Here is a 26,942-nt window from a genome sequence, read left to right on the forward strand (position 1 = left end):
CGTCCATGAAGGCCAGGCACACCCCAGCCTGGAAAAACTGCTCCAGGCCTGAAGGAAAAAGCCAAAGATGCCGCCTGCTGGGAGGGCCCTGCCTTCAGTAAATCACTCGGCGTTCAGAGTCCAGAGCGTTTTGCTGGGGACCCTCTCTGGACTCTCAGAAGCTAACCCAGCGAGCTCCCCCAGAGCGGCCACAGCCTCCGTGGGGATGCCCGAGTTTGTATTCAAGGTCCCAGGAACTTCCAGAACAGCTGTGCGGAACCCCACCAAGCACCTGCCCTGAGACATGGGAGGGGATGTCTGCCTGTCCCCGTCCTGCCAGTCAGCCCAGATCGCCGACTCCACAGCGGGGGTCCTGTGTCGGTCCTCCCCACCGCCATTTGCTTCATTCAGCAGCACCGATGTCGCCCCTCACTGAGCAAACAAGCCATCCATGCTTTTGAGAGTCCCCTTGGTGCTGGTAGCAGCAAGACAGAGCGGGCCCATTTGTCCTTCTGTCCCCAGAATAGTCCCACCTACACTCGGTCTCCTCCCCGTAACAAGGCATCTTCAACAGTGGCCCAGGAGCGGGTGGGCATCTCCTATTTCCCCTTCCTGCTCCTCGAAGGGCCCCACCTGTGGAGAAAGAGGAGGACGATGGAGAAACGACTCTCACTATGGAACCTCCGCAGGCCCCAAGGCTGCTGCCACCAGAGCTGCAAGTTACCTGGGCTCCTGCCTTTGCCCTCAGCTAGGTGACCCATCTGTCACCACACCAGAGGGGATGCCTCCACCCTCAGGGGAGCCCAGTCACACCCCTTTGTTGGTTCCAACAAGCTTTGGTCCAGGGACAAGGGGTGTTTTTTCCCCATTGGGCACCAGGGAGAAGCCAGCAGGAGAGGACAAACACCCAAGCACCACAAGTACCACGTGGTGAGGCCTAGAGCGGGGTTACTGCAGGACAGATGTGTGGGCGGAGACACAGGCAGGGTGCACAGGGCCCCACGGAGCCAGCGCTGTGAGTGGGTGCGGCAGGTGGGTGTGGTTCATGAGAGGGTCCTGCAGCCCAGCCATCCTCACCTGTGAGCCCTCGTGGATTTTGAGGGGTATTAGGAAAAGGTGGAGAGCATTTGGCCAGCCAAGTCACAGAGGAGCTTTTCGGTGGGGAGAATGTTCTGGGGAACGACAGGGACAATGGAGCTTGGACTTTGGCTGCTCATGACCTTGTGATCTTCCCTGCTGAGCCAGCTCATTCGCAGGCTTTGCAGGGGTGGGGTGGGAAGGGTGGCCATGAGATCATTCAGCAGACAAAGTCTGTCACTCCTTGATGACATAAGAACTCAGACCCACATGATTCCTATTGTGTCATAATGTTGAGGAGCCTTTTGCAAAGGGGCAATGGGGACACAAGCACGTGCCTTACAGAGTTGTGAGGACTGAACAAGAGAATGTATGCCAAGTGCTAAGCGTGATACCTAAATGCAGTAAGCACATGCTCAGTGATAGCGCATCCACAGGCGAGGGGGCCCTGAGGGCCAGACCCATCCATGAACGTGGCACCTCCTGCATTCTTCTTGGTGTCACCCCAGGATCAGGACTCTGATGGTGCCAGGCCTGTCGGTCCCCAGGCATGCAGGGCTCCAGCTCCTGACTCTGCTCCAGGACATCCATGGGAGGGCTGCCAGCTGGGCTGTCCCTCAGTGCCACCCCCAGCAATGTTGGAAGAACAGAGCTGAGGTGACAGCCATAGGGGTCACACACTAGACAAAGAGGTACAAGGCAAGAGCCTGCTACAGGGGCCTGCCTGGGTGAGGTCCCTGGCCGAGAAGGCCAGCGAGATGGCACCCTGACCAATGAGAGAGCCTTCCACCCTGTGAAGGAAGAGGACCCTCAGACACGGGGGATCACCTTGGACAGGGAGGGTGGCCTTGCTGGCAACCCACCTTTCCTTGGGCCCCTCCAGGACAGTGAGGGGTATTGGTGGCCCAGAAACTCTGGGAAAGGACTCAAGCTACCAGAGACCAGAAAATCTGATCTACAAATCAGCCTGCAAGTTCTCGAGGCAAAGACCGGACCTGCAACCCAGAGCGTCAACTACACACTGCTCCCCCCGCACCAGAATGCACAGCTGTCATCTCGGCTAAATCCTTGGTTTTTCTTGTAATGGTCTCATAACCAGAAAGTTTGATGTTTTAATCCTTTCTTAAGTGATGTGGTAGCAAACAGATTTTTGGCTTTGGTTAAAACCATGCTTTTTATTTACAAAACTGATGGATACATATTTAATCATTGGATTCCTATAGCAATAAAAAGGAGATGGACAACATTAAAAAGGCAGAATCTGTGGGGCACTAATTAGTTTATTTATTCATATTTTTGTTTAAGATACAACAATGAAGTAAACAAGTCTATACACAATATTGTATAGCAGAGACAAAGCTATGGCTATTTAAATTATTTGCAAAGCTGCCAAAAAAAATTTATTTGGGGGAGATATTTTTAAAGTAATAATAATTGCCATAGATTAAAAGCCCACTGCACCTATGTATGGTTTTTAAAAAGCACAAAAAAACCAAACAAAAACCTTTAGCAAATTATAATAGAGGGAAACTTTCTTTATACGACTATGGGCATCTATAAAAAACAAAACATCTAAGGCTCATCCTACTTGACGGTGAAATAGCGACTGCTTTCTTCCTCAGGTTGGAACAGGGCAAGGATGTCCAGTCTGACCACTTCTATTTGACATCAGATGGAGGTCCTAGCCTGTGCCACAAGCCCTGTGTTGTCCCAGATGTCCTTTACAAAGGAGCCATGGGGACATGGACACCAACATTCCAGGCCCGGTAGCTCTGAGCAAAGACATGCCCAGTTTCCTTTTACCTGCTCTTCTCCTGGCTGAGGCTGCACACCCACTACTGAGGGCTCAAATCTTGTGACTTCCTGGGGGAAGACATATGAGCACATGCATACACACATGAACGGTGTGCACACACAACACCCACACATGTCTCCCCCAAACAAAAGATAGTCTCCCTGGATCTATATTTAATTTAAAAATCAAATAAACCTTCTCAGTAGGTAGCATGATAATGATACATTCTTTATATTTGTCCACAAACCACCTCACGTGCAGAGACAGGCACCTGCCTGGTTCACAGCCTTCTGGATCACTGGGGTCAGAAAGGCCTCATCTTGCCCAGTCTGAGACACTGGACAGCTACCCATGTCCTTGGGCTCACCTCTGGGAGCTGGCTGAGTGCCTCCCTGCCAGGAGCTGCCAACGTGCCAAGCTGGGGTCACCCAGGAAGCTGGAGTCAGCCGTGGGTCAGCGCTGGGTGCAAGGGAGGCTGGAGAGTGGGGGTAGAGCATCACCATCTCCAGTGTCCCTAGACCTAGAAGGGGCTCTGAGGCTGGAGGGCCAGAAAGAGTGACAGTGTCCCCTCCATCTCCTTGGAGAGTACTCTGCCGGCCACACAACCCCCACTTCTTGAGGTAATTCTCTTCCTAGCCCTTTGTTCTTTGCCTTCACAAACCATGAGATCCACAAGGAGAGAAGGCAGTGGCTGGCACAGTGCCTGGCATGTTGCCCAGTAAATAGCTGGCTGACTGAGTGTGGGAGTGAATGAGAGAGCCAGTGAGTGAACTGGCAAGAGTGTGGACCAGTACAGAGGGCCCCTCTGGGCAGGGCCCAGGCATGATGGGCAGGGCAGACTTGGGCCAGGCTCAGTGGTGGAAATAGGCTGGTGGGCTGGGTCGGGTGGGCACAGAGCAGCATTTAGCTGGGAGGGGGGGTGAAGGCTGAGACCAGAGGCCATGTCTCTCCACTGACAGCACTCCCCAGGTGGCTGGGGATGCTAGCTCACCACTCAACCTCCACCCCCAACTGCAGGGCTGGCTTTCTTCTGGCCAGTCTGCCTCCCCCAGTGCCAACAGCAACTTGCCTGTCCAAGAGCTCTGTGCTGGAGGTGACAGCTAGTCAAGTGTGGGCTGGCTAGGAAAGGATTCATATCCCTCCTTCTCTCACCTGACTGCCCCACTCTCCCTCTCTCTGTCTCTCTACCCCAGCCCCCACCCCACCTTGGCCCAGCGAGCATGGCAGCCACAGATGGGCCTGATCCTAGGAGTTCACGCCCTACAGAATTCTCCTCTGTCAGAGCTGGGGTGGAGACTCTGCCCAGGTCTGTCCTGTTCTCTCAGGACCTGTCCCCGTCTTAGACAATATTGCCTCTCAACCTCCCTCATCCCCCACTACAGCCCAGACTGCTCACAGGAGGGAGCCAGTGAGATGTATCTTCGCATGTCCCCCAGTACTCGGCTGTCAGCAAGTACCTGTGAAGTGAATGAAAACTTCCAGTAACAAGAAAGAAGAAACTGCCTGTGAAATACTGAAAATAGATCAGATTTTGAAGAGCTCTAAAGGCCCACACCTGTGGATAATTTCTAAAAGAATCGATTTCAATATTTTTCTACCAGATTTACTGGTGGAAATAGAAAAGGCTAAATTTAGAGAAGAAATGTGACATTGGGCTGCAGGTTGAATACTCAGCAAGACCCGGGAAATATTGAGCATGAAGGAGAATCTCAGTGAGGTGGGATGAGCTGTCTGTTTGCTCTTGCTTCCAGAACAATGGAGCTCCCCATTGACGTCAATGCAAGTGAAGAAACAAAAAGGTCTTTGGGCGTGTGAAGGGTGCAGCTGGGCCTGGATTTGCCTGGCATTTGTGTGTGCCCGTGTTAGGGAGAGGAGGTGGAGAGTATGTCAAGGTGTCAGTGTCAGCGGAACAGGAGGAACAGGAGGAGGGGCCCCCTGACTGAAGTGGGAGCCGCCAGCAGGCCTCTCGGGGCCTATGCTGGGAGGACTGCCCCATGAACTCGGTGTTGCCCTGGTTTGCATCTCAGGAGTTGCACACACACCTCCTCGGGTGGAGGGAAAGAAGTGGCTTACACACGGGAGTTCCTGAACGTGGGTTAGCTGGTTTGGAAGGAAGCAGCCCAGTTTGCCTACAGGCTACGACTCATAGCTTTTCCCTCTGACCCTTCCCTGGTGGTCGGGGGAGCCCAGGTGAGAACAGGGAGATGCTACGGTCCTTTCTCCCTGACAGGTGCTTGGGGGAGGGACATCATTTGTTTCTTCTGTACCTCCTCAGGGTAACAATGACTCTATCTCCTGAACCAAAAATTGAAACACATGGTCTCCAAAATAAGAAAGGCCACTTGGAGGCCGAGGGGACAAGCGTCAACTGCGAGCTTCGCGGGCGGCGGCCTGCTGGACGCGCACCCGGAGCTGCGCGGGGGCGGCCTGTCTCCTAGCCCTGGGCAGCTCCCGCGCGCGGCGATGAATGAATGAGTACAAAAACGACCATGAATGACTGAATGAAGGGCGTCCTGGGGGTTCCCGCGGGCAGGCCAACCCTGGCCCGGCGCCGGGGGCGGTCTCCCGGGGCCTGGCTTCGCGAGGCTCGGCCTTCCAGGGCGGCCGGAGGAGCGCGGCCCCGCGCCCCCGCCCCGCGGTGGTTCGCGCCACTCCGCGCCGCGCGCGCCGGCGGACGCTGGCGGTCTTGAATGGAAGGAGCCGACGCCGGAAGTGGAAGAGACCAGTGGGGCGGACGAGGGGGGCACCAGTGCGCCACGGCTTCATTGAGGAACCGGCGCGGTGAACATGGAGTTCCATGTGCGTCTTATGTAAAGAGAGCGACGGGCGCCATCACCAATGGGCGCGCGGCCCTCGCAGACCCGGCCCCCCTCGTATGCAGATGAGGCGGCGCCGCGGCCAATGGTGGACGCGGGGGCGGGGCGGCGCGCGCGGTCACGTTTTCCACTATGTGACAGCGGCGGGCGGCTGCGCGGGGGCTGCGCGCGGCTCGGGGCGGCGGCGCTGGGCCGAGCGGACGCACGGACGGCGGACTGAGGGACGCGCGGGCCTGCAGACCGGGACGCGGCTGGGCGGTGAGTGCGCGGCGCGTCAGGCGGCGGCGCGGACCGGGCCCGCGGGTTACGTAACCGCCGCCTGGTTCGGCTGCGGGGCGCGCGCTAGAGTTTTCCGGGCCACCGGACGCCCCGGCTGGGAAACGGCCTTGGGGTGGGTGGGTCGTGTCAGGAGACCCTCGGTCTTGCTCAAAACGCAGATGGGGCTGTTGCGGCGCACTCTCGCGGACGGTGTGTCGCTCGTAGGAACCGCGCTGAAATCAGCATCCCCATTTTGCAGATGGAGAAACTGAGGTCCATAGCGGTTAGGCAGCTTGTGTAAGATCACAGAGCTGCTGAGTGGCTACCACAGCGGACTGTAGTTCTTTAAACGATTTTCTTTTACAATCCCCCCTCCCCTCCCCCTCATGGGGAAGGCCAAAGGAACCGAGGGTCAGCGCAGCTGTCGCTGGGACACGGAAGGGGAAGGCCCGTTGGAGAGCTGGCTTCCTGCCGTGAGGCCAGAGAGCCAAGTCTCAGGCAGGGGAAGGGGCAGGGATGGGCGCTGGTCTAGAGTTTTCCTGGACACCCATGGGCCCCCTGGGATGGGTGAGCAGAGACAAGAAAGTCCCGGTGCCAAGCCAGGCCTCGAAACCCACCCTGGACCAACCTGTATTTATTCCCTCTCGCCATGGACAAAAGCGGGGTGTCCACTTTGTAGTGGAGCAATCACAACGTCCTTCTGGGGTGTCCCTTGGCTGCCGGATTCCGGATGTGAACTTGCGGGTGGATGGCGGCCTGCTTCCCCCTCCAGGAAGGCCAGGATAAGGGATGACAAGTGGGTTGCCAAGGTTTCTGTAACCTACACAGAAGGAGCCAGTTTGGAAAGCTGATTCATAGGCACAGAACAACGGAGCCAGAAGGCACCCTGGAAATCATCCAGAGTAACCCCTTGGCTTGACAGATAAGGAAACTGAGGCCCCAATACAGGCTGGGCACACACCGTGGCAGGGCCAGGCCCAGGGTGTCTGCAGCATCTTTCTGTCACCCCGGGTCAGAATGAACTTAAGAGGTTCCATGAAATTGGGTGCTGAATCCTGAGTGGGCGGGAACTTGGGGAGTGGGCCTCAGGTCCCCCAGGCGTTAAGAATCCCATCACTATGGCAGAAGCCCTCTCTGCACACCTCTCACCTCCTGTATATGGCACAGCAGCCCCCTGGCTTCAAAAGGGAGATGCCCACCCTCTACCCCTACCTGGGATTTCTGGTCGCAAGCTGGGTTTGGGTGGGAAGAGGCCAGGACTCTACCTGGAAGCTTTAATTGGAAACTGAGTTTTTGTCAGGTATTTGAGTATAATGAATAAAGGGACTCCTTTTTTTGTAAGGTGGAAGCTACGTGATATGCCAACGTAGGGATGGTGCCGTGGGTGTTCACAGTTATTTCACTGTCATCGTGGTGTGATTCATGGGTACAGAACTAGCACAGCCCTGGCTTTCTGTGGAGTTCCAGGCAGGAAGGGGGAGCCCTGTGGCAGCCAGCTGGCCACTGCTGGGTGACTCGGGTCCTGCTCTGGGCCTCAGTTTCCTGTATAGAGAAACTGAGGCTATATAGAGGAGCTCTTTGAGGTCTGCTTCAGTTCCCAGGTTCCTGTTACCGTAGCGATGATTTTCCCAGGCACCATGCGGGAGATGAGAGGTTTCTGGCATGCTCTTGCCTTGGGGTCACATAATGTAACCCCGTGAGGCACATCTGCTGTGCTTAGGAGGCTGTAGGAAAGCTACCACTCATCTGCACTGCTTCTCACGCACCTGAACTTTCTGAAAACCACTGGTAGGCACACCTCTGTTTTTAAGTCATGATGTAACTTCACCGGGACTCGGCAAACCACAGGTTCTGTGAGGTCATTGAACAGCGGGCGGGACCACTCAGCATTTAGTCAAAAGAAAGACTGACACTGTAGATGTTGCTTTTACCTTTTGAAAACTACCATATTTGGCACAACTAAGTAGAAACACACAACCCTGCAGCTTTACAGACGCTCTGTGCCCCCACCTGTGGAAAGCTGGCCCACCTGCGGAACCAAGGGAGGGCCCGAAAGGGGAGATGGGGCCTCTGGCGGGCCCTGCCCTGAGCCTGTGCTCTGCTCTGTGGACTTAGGCGCGTTTTAACTCATGCTCGTTGTATACACAATTGTAACAAGTCTGTCACTGTATTTCCAAGCAGATTAGCAGCAGTAAATGGACAGCAGTGCTGGTGACAGGGTCAGGCCACTTGGTTTTCAGAGGCTGGCAGTTCCCAAGACAGAGTGGGCTGCTGTGCTGAGCCCTTGTGGCCTCCTGAGGGTAACAGAGAGAAATCGGAACGTGCTCTTTAAGGAACCGGGTAAAATAAGAACAGCCTGGGTACATGAGGAGCAAATGCCTCAGCCTCCTGGATTCGGGGAAGCTCGGTCCCTGAACACTAGAGTCAGGAGGCTGGCACTTTTCCATTTGTTACTGTTTTAAAATCTTACACTTTTACCTACTCAAAGATTAATTTAAAAGGCTGAGTTGAGAGCAATTGAAGGTTCCCTAGTGAGGCCAAGACAATGCCTGTCCCCAGCACCTCCTTCCCTTCCATATCTGGAAGGCTGCGGTCACATTTTCCTCAGTTACCCAACTGTTGCCATGGAGAGCGCGACTGTTTATTTAGCAGGACAAACAGTTTCTCAGGATTGCAGCAGGCTGGCCTCAGGGAGTAGGCTCATACCAGGAAGTAGAAAACATGTTATAATATTTGGGGTTGTAAAACACTGCCAGGCTTGCAGAGACAGAGGACAGGTTTTATGATCCCTGTTACGTAAAGTTCGAGAACAGGCAGAATTAACCAGGCTGTGAGAAGCTGGACTAAGGGGAACCCCAGGCATGGGCAGTGGCTGGGAGGGCCCCCGGGAGCCTCTGGGGGCTGGAGCGTCCTGCCTGCAGATCGGGGCGCTGATCCGGTGCTGTACGTGGCGTGCTCAGTGTGTGGACACACATCAACCTCTAACCTTACGATGTGGGACTTTTCTGCATATACCTGTACTTCTGTTTCAAAAAATGACCACCTTAAGTGATTAAACCCTATGCTGACTTCTGGTTTCCACAAAGAAATGTATTTCTGCCTGAGCAGTGAGGGTAGCGTGAGAAGGCTTCACCGGTCCGGGTGGTGGTGGTGGAGGCTGGAACTGAGGCCCAGGCTGTGTTTCCCAATTCTCTTTAACCATTTGTTGTGGAAAGTATGACTGTCTGCAAAAGCAGAGAGGATAGCGTAAGGAACCCCCGTGAACCCATCAGCCAGTTTCAAGCGCTTGGGCTCCTGGCCCCGTCCCAGACTCCATGATCTCATCGTGGACTGCGCCTTCTGAATGTTCCTCTGTCTGGTCGAGGTAAAACTTTCCCTACCAAAGACATGGCCAAGTGACCCGGTCAGGGGTCTGAGCTTAACGACTTTCCTTCCCTTCCGTCTGACTGTTCTCGGGGGCAGAGCCAGCGGCAGACACGAGAAGCGGGGAAGGGGGCCTCGAGGGCAGGCTCACCCAGCTTGCCGCAGTCCCTTTCAAGCAGGCTGTGATTTTCCCTCCTGTGCCCTGGTCCCCTCTTCTCAGGAGCACACCCCCAGCCAGCCCCCCTTGGGGTAGAAACAGGTTTCCCGGGAGCTCCCCAGGGCCCTGGCAGTGCTGGCACGAGCTGGCGCTGCGCAAACATTTGTGGAAGGAGGAGGCAAAGTCCGCTTTGACGGCACGTCGGTTTCGCCCACTCGGCAAAATGAGGTTGGTCCGTTAGAGTCGCTGGTGCTCAGAGACACATTTTCTGATGATTTGGCTTAGTTTGTTGTCTCACATTTCTGCCAAGTTTCCCTGACCCTCTGCAAAAATATTTGTATTCATATTTCCACCCACAGTAATCACGTGACACAAATCATATTCAACCAGGTTCACGAGGACGGACCTATTGGGTGCCTCCAGGGCACACGGGCACAGTGCCTTGTTGAAGTGTGTGCTGTTCCCCCAACGACGTCTTTATTGTCTGGGCTTGGGGTGGTGCTGGCTCTTAGTCCTTTAAATACGAGTCAGAGATAGCTCCCATGACAGTGAAATCTTTAATTACTTTGGTTACTCCTGTCTGTTTTCCTGTGTTAATAAAAGCTAAAACTGCATTCCAGATACTTTGTACAGGTTCTGTCATTTGATCCTCCAAAACCCAATAGGAGGCAGAAATTATTGTCATCTCCATCTTACAGATAAGGACACAAGGCACAGAGAGGTTAAGGAACTTGTCCAAGAGCACACAGGCAGGAAGTGGTGGCTCCCAACCGAAACCCTGGCTTTCCAGGGCCTGTTCACTTAACCACTCTGTTGCCACCTCTGATGGCCCCAGTAACTCACCCACAGCAGAAGGGCCAGCTGCTGTCTGCGGGAAGGCCTGGGGGAGGCCGGAGTGAGAGAATGCCCTCCGCACCCTGGACCGCCCCTTGGCAGCTCTGCTAATCCATAGCTGGGCCCCATAAGAGGTCTCCTTGTTTCCACCTTGTCCCCACCCTGCAGTCCCAGTAAACTATAAGTCAGATCTTGTTACACAGAACATTCCAGCAGTTCCCCGTCTCTTTCAGAATAAAGCCAGGGTTCTGACTCTGTCCCTGCAAGGCACACTGTGATGTGGCCCTGCTACTGCTCTGACTTCATGTCCCTCACCCACTCTGCTCCAGCCTCGTCCGTCTTCCTCAGGTAGGTCGGACAAACGCTCACCTGCCTCAGGGTCTTTGCACTTGCTGTCCGCCTGGCTAGCACTTTCTGCCTCCCACAGCCCACTCTCGCACTCTCTTCAGGTCTGAGTTCAGGTTCTCTTGAGAGCACAGTCTGGGGCAGGTGCCTTCCTGGGAGATACAGTCCTGGGTAGCGAGAGGGAAGTGAGTGAGCATGGAGACAACACGCAAGCTGGCACATGCTGAGGTGACACCTGCCCCACAAAGACACTCGGCGGGTGGCTCAGCCCCATGGCCCCATCAGAAAGGCGTCCTGAGAAAAGGAAGGGCGGGGAGGAGGCGGAGGAAGGCAAGCGGCCTCAGAGCAGCCCATGCCAGGAGGACATGGAGGGGGTTTCTGCCAGCTCCTTCCCATCTCCAGTGTCCTGTGGTCAAAATTCACCCTGAGGAATGAGCTCTCCCTCGTGTCCAGGTCCCTCCCCGGGCCCTGGGGCAGCCACCGGGGAAGTGAGGCCCACGCCATGGTGTGGCATTTCACCCCCATCCTTACCAGGGTGGAGCCAGGTGCTTTCTCTGGGTGGCCTCAGGTGTGAAGCCAGGAGGAGCCACTGGGGCAGGTGCCTGGCAATGGCTGGGAGAAGTGAGTGTCTGCGGGCCTGAGAGATGGCGAGGCGGAGGGACTCAGTAAGCACCCTGGAGGGCTCGTGTGCAAGGTCCTTATCAAATGCCACCCACACATGGGCCTTCCCTGGCCACCCTCCCTAAAACCTCATCCCCAGCCCCTCCCACTTCCTTGTCACCTGCTCTGTGTCTTTCTCCCTAGCACTGGTCATTAATGTGCCACGTGCTCTAGTTCCTTGTTGCTTGTCTGTTTTCCCCTAGAATTAAGCTCCCCAAGGGCCGGGAAGGTGGCTGTTCCCTAGTCCGCCCTCACGCCAGCCCTCAGAGGTGCGCACAGTAAGAGCAAGTTAACCAGCAGGAAACTGCTGGCACGCGGCAAGCCCTGTGTAAGTGCCACTTGTCCTTTTTATTATTGCTGTTAATTGTTCTGCAACTTGCTCATCTCTGAGAGTCAGAGAGTCTCCCACATCAGTAAGCCTAGTCTCCCTCCTTTTAGTGGGTGCCTAGTATTCCACAGAGCAGATGTCCCAGGCTTTGTGCCTTTGACAGTGTGTGCCAGGCCCTGGGGGTCCAGCAGTGGGCACCTTGAGGCCCCTGCCCTCGTGGAGCTTATGTCCTGGAGAGGGCGGACAGTAAACTGCCCAACACATCAGTGTGAGGGAGGGGGAGCAGGCAGCGGGGAGCCAGTGCTGTTCCTGTGGGCTGCTCAGGGCATCTGCAGAAGAGTGCTGTGGGCTCCAGGAGCAGCAAGTGCAAAGTCCCTGAGGTCGGGGCACAGGGCTGGGGCCAAGGGGTGGGCAGGGAATGGGAGGTAGCGGGGGCTGGACCTTGCAGAGCCCCTCGAGTCAGAGCAAGGGCCTGAGCACCGGCGGTGTGAGCTGATCCTTCCACCAGGATCACTGTCAACACCTCGTGGACCTTGCTGGGCCAGGTGCAGGCAGGCGCCCAGCCTGGAAGTTGAGGCTGGCACCTGGCCAGGGTGGTCAGTAGATGGGGTGCCCTGGGTAGGACGCAGTTAGCCTCCTGCTGGTGGTTCTTTCCAGGCTTTTCTTACTCTGCACACTATGCCCACACATCTCTGTGCACACGTACAAGTATTTCCTTGTAGTGGATTCCTAAAAGTGGGAAGAGTATGAGCGTGCAGATTAGCAATGTTGCTGGGCACCCGAATTTCCCTCCAGAAAGATCTAATATTACAGCCCCGTACACAAGAGCCCGCCCCTCTCTGCCTTTCTAGCACTAGATGCAGTCAGCCTGGTAATCTTTGGTAACCCAGCGGGCGAAAACGCCCTACCCTTTGCATTTTCCCCGTGCTGATGAGGTCGAGCGTCTTTCCACAGGTTCACAGATCTTTGGTATTTTTCTCCATCACAGTCTTTGTGTTTAGTCTCTCTCTTCCCAAAGTGACCTTTCATCTTTCATCGAATTAGCTAGAACTTCCATAAAATGTTTAAAAAGACTGGAAGAGCAGCCTTGCTTATTTTGTTCCTGACTTTAATTGGAATAACAGTGGCAATTTAGGTTTTGTAACTCAGGGTATTGATCCATCCAGCCATCTAACTCATAATAAGCAAATATCCTCTAATTGATATTTCTTCCCTTTGACCGTAAACTTTTCCTTTCAAAGCTATGGGTAGACATTATCTTCTGGAAATTTAGTACTGCACAAGAGATGCCCAAGAGTAGTATGATTTTCCATACTTTGTAGGCAACAACTTTGTTTTTCCTCTTTGAATGTTGCCAGGATTTTCTTCATCCTTGAGAATGTAGCTCTCCATCAGGATGTCCTGAGGCACTGGACTCTTGTCCTCTGATTGGCAGATTCAAACCTGTCTTCAGCTCAGGATGGTTTTCTTCACATGTGTCTTTCATTATGGTCTGTTTCATTGCTCTGGTGTCTTTTTCAGAAAGAGCTGTTATCTGCAGGTAAAAACTCAGCTTTGGGCCTGGCGCGGTGGCTCACGCCTGTAATCCCAGCACTCTGGGAGGCCGAGGCGGGAGGATCGCTTGTGCTCAGGAGTTCGAGACCAGCCTGAGGAAGAGCGAGACCCTGTCTCTAGTAAAAAATTAGAAAGAAATTAGCTGGACAACTAAAAATATATAGAAAAAAATTAGCCAAGCGTGGTGGTGCATGCCTGTAGTCCCAGCTCCTCGGGAGGTCGAGGCAGGAGGATCACTTGAACCCAGGAGTTTGAGGTTGCCGTGAGCTCTGATCATGCCACTGCACTCCAGGCTATGCAACATAGTGAGACTCTGTCTCAAAGAAAAAAAAACTCAGCTTTCTCCATCTCCCTCCTCTTCTCACATGTAATGTTGGTTCTTCCCCTTCTCATCCTACAAGTTTCTCGTGTGTCTCTCATTCACTGAACCCGTTTTCTTCCCTATTCACTCTGAACGTTGTCCTTTCTGATTTTCTGTTCTAATGTGGCATTTCCATCTTGGTCTGTGGCTTTATCTCGTTCTTCATTACTTGTTTCATGGAATCCATCTTCTCTTGAATTTTCCCTCGTGATGAAAAGCGGGTGCTGCCCTAAGTCTGCTTGTTTCCTCCGTGCCGTGAGGGTTGTGTTCACTTGTCTTTGTCGTGTACCTTTTCTAAAGCCCCATGTTGGCTTTTCTGCTTATTAGTCTCTGAACGAGACAAGGTCTTATCAGCCCTGCTGTTTTCCAAACAGGAATGTGGTTGGACTCTGCGTGGGTCCTGCTGTCACCTGGACGCCCCGGAGCGGGTCCCTCAGCGCGGGCTAGACCTGGGCGGGTGAAGGGTCATACTGGAGCTCAGTGATCCAGTTGTCCCCAGCTGGTTCCTCACTTGTGTGGCCTCATAGTATTGCCTGGGTGGTTTTGGCCCCTTTCTCAGAGCTGCCTTGTTGGAGATGGGACCTTAGGTGTTCAGTGGGGACGCGTGTCCGGGAGAACCTCTGCTCCCCAAAGGCTTTCTGTTCCGTGACCGTCCTTCCCCCGCTGCTTCCCCACAGGCATCTGCCTGGCGGTACAGCTCCCTGTCTGGCTGGGCCCCTGGCTCCGCCATCTCCTCGCATGGCCAAGGGTGACAGGGGTCTGCAGCACGGGGCCACTTCCTCAGGAAGAGTCCTCCAGGGTGGCTGACGACGATTCCCCTCCCCCACCAGTTTTTTGATGCTTGGTCATTCCACATGGGTCCCGATGAGAAGGAGGTGATGGCAGGGGATGCTCTCCCAGAGTGTGGTGGGAACTTGAGGGTAAGATTTTTCACAGAGACTGGGGTGCAGAATCTAGAAGCCCTTCTCTCCCCGTGTTCTGCCCTGGGAGGGGCTGAGCAGATGCCACGCAGAAGCAGCATTGCCACACTGGGCCAGAGTCAGCGTCCAGAGACACCCCGAGTGTGGGGCAGGTGCAGGAGACCCTGCCTGAGCAATCCTGGGGGTGGGGGTGGGGCCCTTCAGAGGCAGGGAGCCTGGAATCCAGCCCTGTCACCTGCTGCTGTGTGGCCTGGAGCAAATTACCTGCCCCTGCTGGCTCATCCGTAGACCCGCATCCTGTACACAACAGTAGGTGTGGGGGTCACAGAAGCTGTGTGTCTGTCCCCAGTCATCGGCATCAACCAGAGCCCTCACTCAGCACCTCCCAGCCGCACTCTGCAGGCATCTGGTCTGCTTCCCTGAGCACATGGAAGCTATGAGGGACATTCTGCCTTCTGGAAATACCCTCTTGGTGAAGGGACAGCTGCCACCCAGCCACCAAGCCCAAGTCAGCAGGTCCCTTCACCCTCTGGCTTCCCATTGAGTTTGGCAGATTGGAGGCCAGATGGGGTCAGGAGGAGAAAGGCCTCCTGGGTTGTCGGGGTTGGGTCCCCCCCGCCCCATGCTCCCCCCTCTCCAGGCCAGGGGCGAACAGCCTCTCCCCCACCCCCCAGTACATCCTGGCGTTGGTTGGTTTAAGCATGACCACATGCAGTGCCGTCGTCACACACTGGCTGCCGGGCCCCACTAGAAACACCATCCTGGGTCCTCCTTTCTTCTTTTAGTGACATCGAATTGTCCCCATAGTTGGGCTGGTGGCCCCCCTGCTAGTCAGTCCGACCCCCGCCCCGTTTGTCTTCCCGGGATTACTGTGGCAGCCTGAGGCTGGTCTGTCCCTACTTTCAGCCCCTTTCCACCCCTCTCTGAAGCCCCAAAGGTCAAGTTTCTGTCTAGCACCAAAGTGGGGGCCTGTCCCCATGCAAACTGAGTTCCGGGGGCTGGTGCTCAGGGTGCTTCAGGGGCTCCTAACCGTTCCCTCCTTGCACCGGCCCCTCCCCCCCCCCCGCACCCTCCTGCAGTGCCTGGGACCCCTGAGCTCTGAGGGGGCTCTGCACCTGCTGGGCCCTCTCTGCCCTCTTCACCCATTAAGCCTCATCTCCCCCGAAGTCACCCACTGTCCTCAGCTTCTCTTGTAATTTGTACCGTGCTGTGATGGCCACGATGTCTGAAGCCTCCTGCTCCCCCGTCACCTGGGAGACTTACAAAATGCAGACTCCAGGCCCTGCCAGCCACTCAGTGGGACTGTGTTCTCCCAGAGCTCCTGCATGCTGGGCGTCATTGGCAGTGCTCTTGTCTGCCTTCTGATGAGGCCCTCGCACCTCAACTGCCTAATTCAACCGTCTTCCTCATTCCTGACAGGCAGGAGCTCAGTAAATAAGAACACGAGTGACGTGGTGAAGTGATATGTGTGCAATTGATCCCAACTGCTGCGGTTCGTTTAGTAAAATGTGTAGAAAGATTCAAACAGCTGTTCCATTCGATGGCTCCGTAGTCACCTGTGTGTCTTTTAATGCTTAACAATATTGCTGTCGTTTGCAGGTTTCACCCCAGCACCCGACATGAACGGGTACACGGAGTTCCCCTCCAGACCCGCGGACCCCACCAGGGGCCCCGCAGAGCCCAAGCCCAGCCAGGCCCCGCTCCAGGACGACGTGGACATGAGCAGCGGCTCCAGCGGAAACGAGGCCAGTGAGAACTGCTCCACCGGGCGGGACTCGCGGGGCAGCGACTGTGACGACGGCGGGAAGGAGCTGGGGACGCTGGTGGAGCCGCCCGGTGCCCACCAGAGGTCGGTGCCCCTCCGGCTGGGCTGAGGCTGGACAGGCTTTTGGTTTTCTCAGTATAGCTGGTTTCCCTTGTGGTTTGATTGCTTTTGCAATCTTTAAATCGGGATTACCAAATTGTTCAAAATTTTTGAAAATCTTAATGCAGAGTAACTAAAATTTAGTTAGAGTGGTTTACAGAAAATGAACTTGTTGCTTTTGTCTTGTGTTTCCATCCCCCAATACTTAGTTTTTCTGTTATCTGAAAGTTTTATGTTCCATTTTTATCTTACCCTTGTATTTTTTAAAAATTATCTTGCTGTGGTGTTATCTAGCCTGTTACCATTGGCGGGATGGGGGAGGAAGTGGATGGAGCATACAATTGCCTAAATTTTGCTTTTATTCCTTGTTCTTACAGTCCAAATGCCTTCAGCCTGATGATGGCCAAGGCTGAGCACAACCCATCCACAAGTGGCTGCAGGTAAGGCCAGTGAGTCCCTTAGTGTCTTCAGAGACCTTTTATTGGAGGTTAGTTTTTTGGGAGTGCACGGCTGTGTTGGTGTGACCTGGCCACATCTCGGCCTCTCAGACACTGACCGTGTCCCTGCGGCTATTCAGAGCCCCCCGTGTTGCACCAGAACCAGTAAAGCTCCTCCCAGCCCTACTCTAAGCAAACCTCGCCTGAGTCTTGGCCATGTTCATCTGGAACGTGCCTCACCCTTTTGAGGGTATTTGTAACAAATTTATCCTTATGTCCACATTTTCCTGTCACCTCCGGAGCGAAGTCCAGCTCCTAGTCTTGGGCGTGTGGGCGCTTTGCCGCCGCCGCAGAGACCAGATGCCCACCGCTCCTCCAGAGCCCTTTGCTCGGAGGGTCCATCTCCGCCAGCCACTGCCCACTGTCCTGCCGGCCACCTCTGTGTGCTTCCATCTGAGGACCCTTCTCAGAAACCCCCATTCCTCTCTTCTGTGCTCATGGTTCACAGTCATGTCCCAGGAAGTCACTTGCTGTCCTCTGTAATCCCATCACTCGGGCCTTTTGTGCCTGGGACAGGGGGGAAGGCACAGCTTAGCAGCACCGTCTGCCCCGCCAGACCACGGGTCAACCAGCAGCTCTTCCTCGGGGCAGAAGAGCCCAGTTGGAGGGACTTCTCCCGCACTCACTGGGGTTACAGCAATGAATCTTAACTGGGCATAGTTTCTGTCCTGGCAGGAGACATCTGCCAATGTCTGCAGACATTCCTGCCTGCCACAACTGGCGAAGGTGCTGCTGACCTGCAGCGGGTGGGGCCCGGTATGCGGCCAGACATTCTGCAGAGCCCCACAAAGAACTACCCGGACGAAAATGTCTGGCGAGCCCCGAGGTTGACAAAATGGAACACTAACATTTTATCGCTTCTTTCTTGAATCCGCAGTAGTGACCAGTCTGCCAAAGCAGACGCGCACAGGGAACTGATACAGACGCTGAAGGAGCTGAAGGTCCACCTCCCGGCAGACAAGAAGGCCACGGGGAAGGCCAGCACGCTGGCAACCCTGAAGTACGCCCTGAAGAGCGTGAAGCAAGTGAAAGGTGTGTCTGCCCCACACATCTGCTCCACATCTATAGAAATGAGTTTTAAATGCGCCCCCAAACTACAGCTTGGATTGTGTTGACTTTCTGAAACTCATACCTGCAATAGCAGAAGGAAATGATAAAAATCTGACGAAGCTGCCATTGATTGGGAACCTCGGCACACTGGAAGTATTCTATTTAAAGGAAAAAGAAAGTTTTGTACCGTGGGCTGGGTCAGGTCATGATCAGGGGAGTCCAGCTTCATCTGGGTTCTGGCAGGAGCACTGGTGTTTGGGACGATGACCCCGAGTCCAGGAAGGTTATCGCACACTGCTCGTAACCCGTGGCAGCAGCCTGATGCCGTGAGCGGCTCAGAGTGGAATTAAAGCAAAACATCCCTCAGCACTTAGCTGAGGACTTGTCCTGCCTTTAAAATCTAATGTGAGGAGATACGAGAGGGAAGACATTGTCAGATCTTATCCTTAAAAGATCATTACTTAGAGCTTCTTGGTTCAAGACCTCAGGCCGTTCATTTCTTGTTCATCTAGAAATGCGGGAGTTTCTGTCCTGGTGGTCATTTCAACCGGGAAAGGAGGAGGCAGGTAGAACGCCACCTTCCACCACACACGGGCAGTAATGGGGCCTCCAAGTCTTATTCATAGATCCTGTTTCCATTTGTGTATATATTTGGATTTTGTTGTTAGACGGCAGAATATGAAAGAACTTTTAGAACTGGTCAGTCATGTATAAGACTAAGGCTTTTACGAGAGAATACACATGCCGAACTCTTCAAAGGTGCGGTGCAGGAATCTATGAACAAACACTGCAAGTTCCAGAAATATTCACATCCACAAGCTCAGATGCTTTGCTGCTCCATAAACTACCAAGCCCCTTAAGTGTCTCCCAGTAGAATTTCGTCCTCCAGCTGCTGCCGGGCCCGGCTCTCCCACTGGGAGGTACCCTGTGTCCTGGTCTCAGGCAGTTGCAGGTGCTTCTGTCTCCAGGAAGGGCAGGACTACACTGCTGTGGACCCAGAGCCTGGTTTCCCACAGCCCGTCCCTAGAGTTGGGGGCCGAGACCCCTGCACTGGGGTCATCGAGGATGGTTTAGCTGTAGATGTTGGTCACAAAGGTCCGGGAGCTCTGCCTTTAGTCCGCGAGCTTTAGGAGCATTCAGCTTCCTCCAGCGTTTCAGAGAAAACAGCAGAAATCTTGGAGGTGGCATCCACGTCTGCACTCCTGACCTTACACAACTGTGGGCTTAGGTGCGTCCTTTTTCTTTACCGTGGAAACCACTGGCTCCTAAGCTGTGCTGGTCCGCTGTGAGGATCAGTCAGTGTCAGCCAGGGCGGGGAAGGGGGGCCCTGCAGAGCAGCTGCACCCCCCCACCAGTGGGAGTGTGAGCACCGCCCCCAGCCCCCTCTGCAGACGTGCGCCTTTGTCTGTGCATTGCACAGGCGGGCGCCCTGCAGTGCTGGAGGGCCCTGACATTAAACACATGTGTGAAAAGAGAAGAACCTGAAAGGCTGAGATAAAGGTAGCTTTACTCTGTTATCCTCAGTCACTGCCTCAAGGCGCACCATGCAGTTAGGGCAGGCCCATCGCGGATAATTGTGGGTATAAACCCATGTTTCACACAGTCTTCGTATTTTTTGATGTTTGGGCAACTTTTCACTGGTAAAGAGCAGGTCATCGGCACTCTGGGGTCCCTTGAGCCGGGGGTCAAATAGCCGCCGCTCTGCAGTGCTCTGGCTGGTGCCAGGTTTTGGGGTGTCCTTTTCTGCCCCAGCTTCTCTGCAGGCTCCTCCCTAAGCCCACTGTCTGCTTGGTGAGGGTCGTTGTAGTCAGAGCAGAGTGTCGCTGCGGCTGGTCAGTGCTGGTCCAGCCCAGGGGCGCCCACTGGGAATCTGGTGCCCGTGGGGTGTGCACCTCGCTGTGGAGGGCACGGCGCTGGGGAGCGCGCCTGCAGAGGGCACCCCGTTCTGGAAGGAGGAGCTGGAGGGGGAAGATGGTTGCAGCTAACCAGGCTGTTCTGCCTTCATGTGATTATATCTGTTTAGGGTGTTTCATTCTTGGCATCTGCAGTAACCTCAGAGCCTGAAAATGCTACCAAATGGAGACATTCTCTGTGCTTTCCAGCAGTTTATGTCTTGATTTGAGAGCATGCTGAGAAATTTAGCCATTTTTGAAGTTTCTGAAGGTGGGGAAATTGAAAGCAAATGAGACACAGCTGTGAGTCCGAAGGTCTCCCCACCACGTGGCAAGAAGCACAGGCTTGGTGGGAGCCCGGATTGGACTCTGGAATGCCACTCCGGTTCCATCCGTCTGAGGGCCTGTAGGGCTCTGAGGGTAGGTGGCAGCCTGGAGCCGGCTTCTTTGCTCCCTTCTAGGGTGGGGGTTACTGCAGCCTGTGAGCTGCGACACCCAGAGACAGGCTTGGTCACCCCAAAATCCTGCCACATGCACCCAGGACAACGTGAGGACTCAGATCAAGTGGCCTCATCTTCATTTTCTATTCTGAACAATTTCTCTGAAGTGTCATTTCTTGTGCTGTTTGTTTAAGCAGTCGGCCTGCCTGGATGGGAGTGTCTGGTAGGGTCCCCCAAGGAGTCAGACGCAGGGGCTGCCACCTGAGGTCCTGTGTGGACACACTGATGTTGCATCATAGTTAAAGACCCTTCTGGAGAAGTGGGGGTTAGGCAGACTCTGTGGCCATGTTATTTAAAATAATGAATTTATCATTTTTAAAAATTCTGTAATCATCCCAACACAGATTTCCAGGTTTAAAAAAAAGAAAAAACATTCTATAATCAAAGGCCACCTGATTTTCAGGGAGAAAATTACAGGTTTCTGTTCGTGAGTTTGTCTCGCCTTCACATTTCTGTGTGCTCTGCACCCCAGAGACATAGTGTGTCTGTTCCACTTTTCACTCGAGAAAGGACAGCCCCCGGCGTGAGAGTGAGCGACAGTTTTCACTCACTGCCCGGGGTCTGCCGTGGAGCCTGAGCATGTTTCTCCTGCAGCTAATGAAGAATATTACCAGCTGCTGATGTCCAGTGAGGGCCACCCCTGCGGGCCGGATGTGCCTTCCTACACCGTGGAGGACATGGAGAGTGTGACCTCCGAGTACATCGGCAAGAACGTGGTAAGCGTCCCTTTCACACGGCGCGAGTTCTTCACCCAGGAGAGCTAGCTGGGCTGCTGCGGCTGGTGGCTTTACCACAGGAGCTGGGGCTTCAGGAGAGGGGTTTGTACCTTTAATGAAAAACGTGAAGTCATTGATTCTGGAAGCGGCAGTCGTGTTCTGGACTTGCCTCTCTTCTGCAAGACTGTCCTCCCGTCCCTGGCCAACTGCACCCTACGGCTCATGGGTGCAGGAGCGAGCCCAGTGCAGCCGAGCTAGGGGATCTGGGCGTCATGTCCTCAGGGAGAGGGGACAGACCTGGTGACAGTTGGCTCACGTGTCCAGGGATTCGCGGTCCTGAGGGGGAGCTAGGATTTGAGACTCCAAAACCCATGCATTTTTAAGTACCCCATAAAGGTGGGCTTCTTGGAGGGGGTAGGGCCACACACACACCCAGCACCCCAAGTTCTCAGTCAGTGAGAATAGATGTAAGGGCCGGTTGGGGACTAATATGTGCTGGGACCATGGTGAAGCTGGCCTGAGAATGGAACTCCCTCATCCTTCTCCTTCCCCCAGCGTGAGCCCCAGGCAGCCCCAGCCCTGAGCCCAGAGGGCCAGCAGCAGGGACAGAGCCCGTGCTGGATTGGAGGGGCCTGGCCAGAGGCCTTCACTTCCCCAGGCAGCCCCAGAACCCTGGGGGAGGCAGGGCAGGCAGAGGTTGCTGTGACAGGCCAGGTGAGCAGAGGGTCTCCCTGTCCCACCTCCCAGTCACTCCAGCCTGGACACTGTGTCCAAGACAGCGGGGTGAGTGGCACCTGCCAGAGAGTGGGGACGCCTGGGGTTTCTTCTGGCACAGGAACCCTGATGTGTTTCAGATAATACCATGTTGCACCCCGGATGCGTAACAGGAAGGTAGAGCTGGTCTGGCCAGGGCTGAGCAAGGGGCCCAGAGCCCCCCAGGCCCTTGCAGTGGCCAGCTCCAGCCAGCCGGCCTGCCAGCCTGTCGGACCGCCGTCCCTGGAGTCACATTCTTCCTTCCCAGGATATGTTTGCTGTGGCTGTGTCCCTGGTGACTGGGAAAATCCTGTACGTCTCTGACCAAGTCACGTCCATATTTCACTGTAAGAGAGACACCTTCGGCGACGCCAAGTTCGTGGAGTTCCTGGCGCCTCACGACGTCAGCGTGTTCCACAGCTTCACCACGCCTTGCAAGCTCCCCTCGTGGGGCATGTGCGGCAGAGCAGGTGAGGTCCCTGCGGCCGCACCTTGTCCTCTCCAGGGTGGGCTGGGGACTTGTGGTGGGGTGACGGGCCGGGAGCTGGGCCCAACCCCAGGTGAGGTGCCGCCGCCTGTCTGTCAGAGGTGAAAGGTAAGCACTGCTCCTCTCTTCAGAATAAATTCAGAGAAAGAAATAGAGTCTTTTCATAAATTGCAGAGAGGGAAAAGCGTTCCAGAAGATTTCAGGAAACGTTAGACAGTTTAGAAATGAAGTTGCTCTGAAGCTTTGGAATCTCGGCCTGACTGCGGAGCGTGTGGGGGCTGGGGGCAGTGGGGAGCGTGGGAGGCTCCGTTTAGGCGGGTACCGCTCTGGGGGCTCGCCACCCTGAGCTGGGGGCTCCCACAGGTTTGCGCACCCCCTCCATCGGCCGTCTCCCCACCTCCCCCATCCCCTTCCAGTCTGCAGTGGGGGCCGGGGAAGGATCGCGGCCCCCCGCTGGCTTGGAAGCTCGCGCTCTACCTGCAGGCAGCCGGGACGTGTGTGCAGTTTGGTTACGGTGGCCCGGAAGGAGGAGCACTTGGGTTCAGATGTAGTCCGCCTGCTTTCAGACCATCAAAGCTTGCAGGGCAGGGTGTGAGGATCGGGTCGGGGCTGGGCCACTGCGTGGGGGGAAATGGCTCGCGCGGACTTACAGCGGCAGCCCCTGGCCCCATCTCCCCAGGGTGGCCAACCAAACGGCTGTCTGAGTAAAAAAGAACCAGGCGAATTCTCAGAGGCCTTTCCAAGGGGGTAATTTTATATAATCATTTGCAACTAGTAATTTTTCCTCATTTCTTTTGAGTAAATTTTATATGAAAAAATCAAGGTCTAAGACTTTTTTTAAAAAATTTTCTTTTTAACACATTTTTTTAAACTACTATGGAAAGACCCATCCCCTCATTTTTTATGAGATTGACCAATTGAGTTCATGTTTTTACTAGACATTTTAAATTTTAGAGGAAATTAACGTTTTATCAAAGTATTGACGTAAGCTTTGAAATGCCCTGAATTGTTTCTGTTAAAACTGAATATCCCCAAAATACATAGCTCGAAACATTTAGGGCATGTTACAAAATACATGTAAATATTCTGCACGTCAGTTAGGGTGAGTTCCAGAGTCCAATGCTGGTGTGCGTGTAGCAGCGTTACACACCAGGACAAAAACGTAAGGTTCCTGCTGCAAAATTTCAGCACTCCGTAATTTGGTATGCACCACACTTTGAAATGTATTTGGTCTTCATCAGAAAGGTGAAGATTTCTAACCTAAAGGACAAACTTGGTGCCTGGGCACGTTGCCAGGTTAGCGCCTTGGCTCTTCATTCTGTGGCTTCTCTTTAGCGCATGAGCAGTAAAGAACACCATTTTTATTTGGTTGTTTGATTGGTTGAGTGACTTCAAGCTTTTTCTTTTAGATTCTTTTGCTCAAGAATGCATGGAGGAAAAATCTTTCTTTTGCCGTGTCAGGTAAGCCCAGTTCCCAGTTTTCCTACATTAGAAAACAGAACATTGGGCCGTGCGCACTGGCTCACACCTATAACCCCAGCACTTTGGGAGGCTGAGACAGGAGGATCACTTGAGGCCAGGAGTTGGAGACCAATCTGGGCAACATAGCAAGACCCTATCCCTACAAAAAATTAAAAAATTCGTCATGCATGGTGGCACACACTCATGCACTTGAGCCCAGGAGCTCCGGGCTGCAGTGAGCTAGGCCCACACTACTACACTCCAGCCTGGGAGACAGAGCAAGACCCTGTCTCAAAAAGAAAAAAAAAGAAAAGAAAACAGCACAAGCGTTTCACCCGCAGCACCTGCTGTAGGGTTTAGGAGGTACGTGCATGCTCCCCCATCCTCACTGTGCTCCGGGCTGAGGGCCCTGAGCCCTGCCTGCTCCCCAGCCTTCAGGGGCAGAGACTCTGCTGCGTGGACGCAGCACGCATGTCCCTGAAAAGTCTATATGAAAACACATTTGGGTGAGTTACGTTTTAAATGTGCACAAGGTGCGAAGAGCGTGACCGACAGTGGAGTGCTTTAACCTGCTCACGGAGAGTGCTGGCCGGAGGACCCTGCACTTGCCGTCTGTCACCCCAGAAGTCACGTTGCCCAAGGTCCTCAGGGACTCGGGAAGCACGTGCATCCTTTGGTTTGCACATGCATTTTTCTGGGGATGTCCCACAGCTTTCTCAACAGGCTCTTGGCCCGAAACAGAGTGACTGGCTGAGTGTCCAGCTGTGGTGTCAGGAGTCCCTAGGCCAGACCCTGGGGCCCTTGGGAGTCGAGACCTAGGACCCCACAGTGGAAGAATCATTCCTTTCCTGCCCACTTAGCCCTGCTCAAATGCAAAGTGCCCTGGAGAAGTGCTGGGAAGACCCCCCCACCAGTCAGGATGTCGGCTCTTTGATTGTCCTCCAGTGTGACAGGACAGAGAGGAGGGGCTGAAGAGAGCAGGTGGCAGGCCCAGCATGGCCTGGGTCCCCATGTGAGGACGTTACTGGCAAACAAAGGACTTCTCCTGTGTCGCAATTCCAAACCTTTGGTGTTGGTCTTCTCTGCAGTGTTGGGAAGAACCATGAGAATGAGATTCGCTACCACCCATTCCGCATGACGCCTTACCTGGCCAAGGTGTGGGACCAGCAGGGTGCGGAGAGCCAGCTCTGCTGCCTCCTGCTGGCAGAGAGAGTGCACTCTGGCTACGAAGGTAACAGCCACGACCTTGGCAACGCCCATGGTGCAAACCTAACGTCTGCAAGACTGACCCTGGCCCCAGTTCTCTAGCCTTGGCCTCTCCCCCATCCTTGGGCAGAGTCTCCATCTTTCTTGGGACTCAACACACCCGTCTTTGTCATCCGGCCCTCCTGTTAGAAGTTAGGGGTGCTGGCATGTCTCACCCTGTCCAGACCATTGCTATGACCCCTTCTCCCTCTTGCCTTTCGTCCAAGTGAGAACAGCCCTGACAGGTCTGGGTCTCCCATCCCTCCCATCCTTGTCCCCCTGACCAATGCCTCAGCCCCTGGGCCCCTCTGAAGGGCAGCGACACCACTGCCTGCTCCAGAACCCTAAACAGTCCCTCACCCCCGAGAAAATAAAGTGCCGGGCACTCCTCCCTCCCTGCCTTGGCCCATCCTAACCTCTGCCTGAACTTCCCTTCCTCCCAGCCATGCGCTGGCTTCTCCAGTCAGCTGACCTGCTGTCACGCCTGCACACCCAGTGTGTTCTCCAGCCCCAGTCTTTGCTCCCCCGTCTCCGTTGCCTGGCACTGTCCCCCCGATCTCGCCTGGAGAAGCCCAGTCGCATGCTGCTCATCTGGCCTGCAACTCTGCTGCTCCCACCAGCTCCTCAGGGTACCCCGGCCTCCAAAACTAAATCTGGGTGCTTCCTTGAAAACCCAAAGGACCCAAAGCACTGTGCCACCTCGATCATGTCCTTCTTGTAATCCCTCTCAAGAGACTGCTTTGTGACACCTCAGTCTTTGCACCAGCCACCATCCAGGAACCGTGGGCACTACTGAGCAAGTCACATGATTTCAAAATTCTGTGAAAGTAGGTGCCGCCTGCAACTGCTTAACCACAGGAGTCCAGTTTAGCCCATGTTCCCTCGTACTATGATCCTCTCTCAGTAGTTAACAATGTCTTTTTTTAAAAAAGCACTTCTTAAGGCCAGGCATGGTGGCTCACGCCTGTAATCCTAGCACTCTGGGAGGCCGAGGTGGGAGGATCACTCGAGGTCAGGAGTTCGAGTCCAGCCCGAGCAAGAGCAAGACCCTGTCTCTACTAAAAAAAACAGAAAGAGGCCGGGCGCGGTGGCTCACGCCTGTAATCCTAGCACTCTGGGAGGCCGAGGCGGGTGGATCGCTCAAGGTCAGGAGTTCGAGACCAGCCTGAGCAAGAGCGAGACCCCGTCTCTACTAAAAATAGAAAGACATTATATGGACAACTAAAAATCTATATAGAAAAAATTAGCCGGGCATAGTGGCGCATGCCTGTAGTCCCAGCTACTCGGGAGGCTGAGGCAGTAGGATCGCTTAAGCCGAGGAGTCTGAGGTTGCTGTGAGCTAAGCTGACACCACGGCACTCACTCTAGCCTGGGCAACAAAGTGAGACTCTGTCTCAACAAACAAAAAAAAAAAAAAAAAAACAGAAAGAAATTAGCTGGACAACTAAAAATATATAGAAAAAATTAGCTGGGCATGGTGGCACATACCTGTAGTCCCAGCTACTCGGGAGGCTGAGGCAGGAGGATTGTTTGAGCCCAGGAGTTTGAGGTTGCTGTGAGCTAGGCTGACACCACAGCACTGTAGCCTGGGCGACAGAGCACGACTCTGTCTCAAAAAAAAAAAAAAGCAATTCTTAAAAGCAATGAAATGTTTTAAATATGTGACATTTCTTCATTTCTTTAAAATGTTTGATGTGTCCCTCCATATGGAATGTTCTCCTCCAAATATCCAATAAGGATTTAGAGAAGCCCCTTAGTGTTCAACAGTTACTCCTCCAAATTGTCAGTCTCCTTCAAGAATGCAAAATTTTGGAATTTTGAATGTTTCATCCATGAATTTGGTAGTTGAGGAAAATTTTGGATATGTGACTTTTGGATATGCAAAGTTACCTTTGCCCACCTTAGAAACTGTGAAGTTCTCCAACACAGTGAAATTTACTGAGAACTTTGCATCCAAGTCTGTGATTCATTTTCTAAAAATAATTTGTTCATATCATTGTTTCATCTTAAAAATCACGAAATGGCCTTCC

General features: G+C 54.1%; 1 protein-coding gene across 2 annotated transcripts in view; it reads left to right on the forward strand.

Annotated features, from left to right (window-relative positions):
• Positions 1–5,830: 5,830 nt before the first annotated feature.
• PER2 (period circadian regulator 2) overlaps positions 5,831–26,942 on the forward strand; it is a 40,739-nt gene continuing 19,627 nt past the window's right edge. The window contains exons 1-8 of one of the 2 annotated variants that reach the window (XM_069465022.1): positions 5,831–5,925; positions 16,047–16,296; positions 16,689–16,751; positions 17,686–17,840; positions 20,845–20,966; positions 21,988–22,189; positions 23,616–23,667; positions 24,756–24,898. In XM_069465022.1, the coding sequence (XP_069321123.1) occupies positions 16,067–16,296; positions 16,689–16,751; positions 17,686–17,840; positions 20,845–20,966; positions 21,988–22,189; positions 23,616–23,667; positions 24,756–24,898 (967 nt within the window). In that variant the 5' untranslated portion in view covers positions 5,831–5,925; positions 16,047–16,066. Of the gene's footprint in view, positions 5,926–16,046; positions 16,297–16,688; positions 16,752–17,685; positions 17,841–20,169; positions 20,414–20,844; positions 20,967–21,987; positions 22,190–23,615; positions 23,668–24,755; positions 24,899–26,942 lie in introns of those variants that run through there. The other variant, XM_069465093.1, reaches the window with a different exon arrangement.

Source organism: Eulemur rufifrons, chromosome 1, assembly GCF_041146395.1.
Source record: "Eulemur rufifrons isolate Redbay chromosome 1, OSU_ERuf_1, whole genome shotgun sequence".
Classification (NCBI taxonomy): domain Eukaryota; kingdom Metazoa; phylum Chordata; class Mammalia; order Primates; family Lemuridae; genus Eulemur; species Eulemur rufifrons.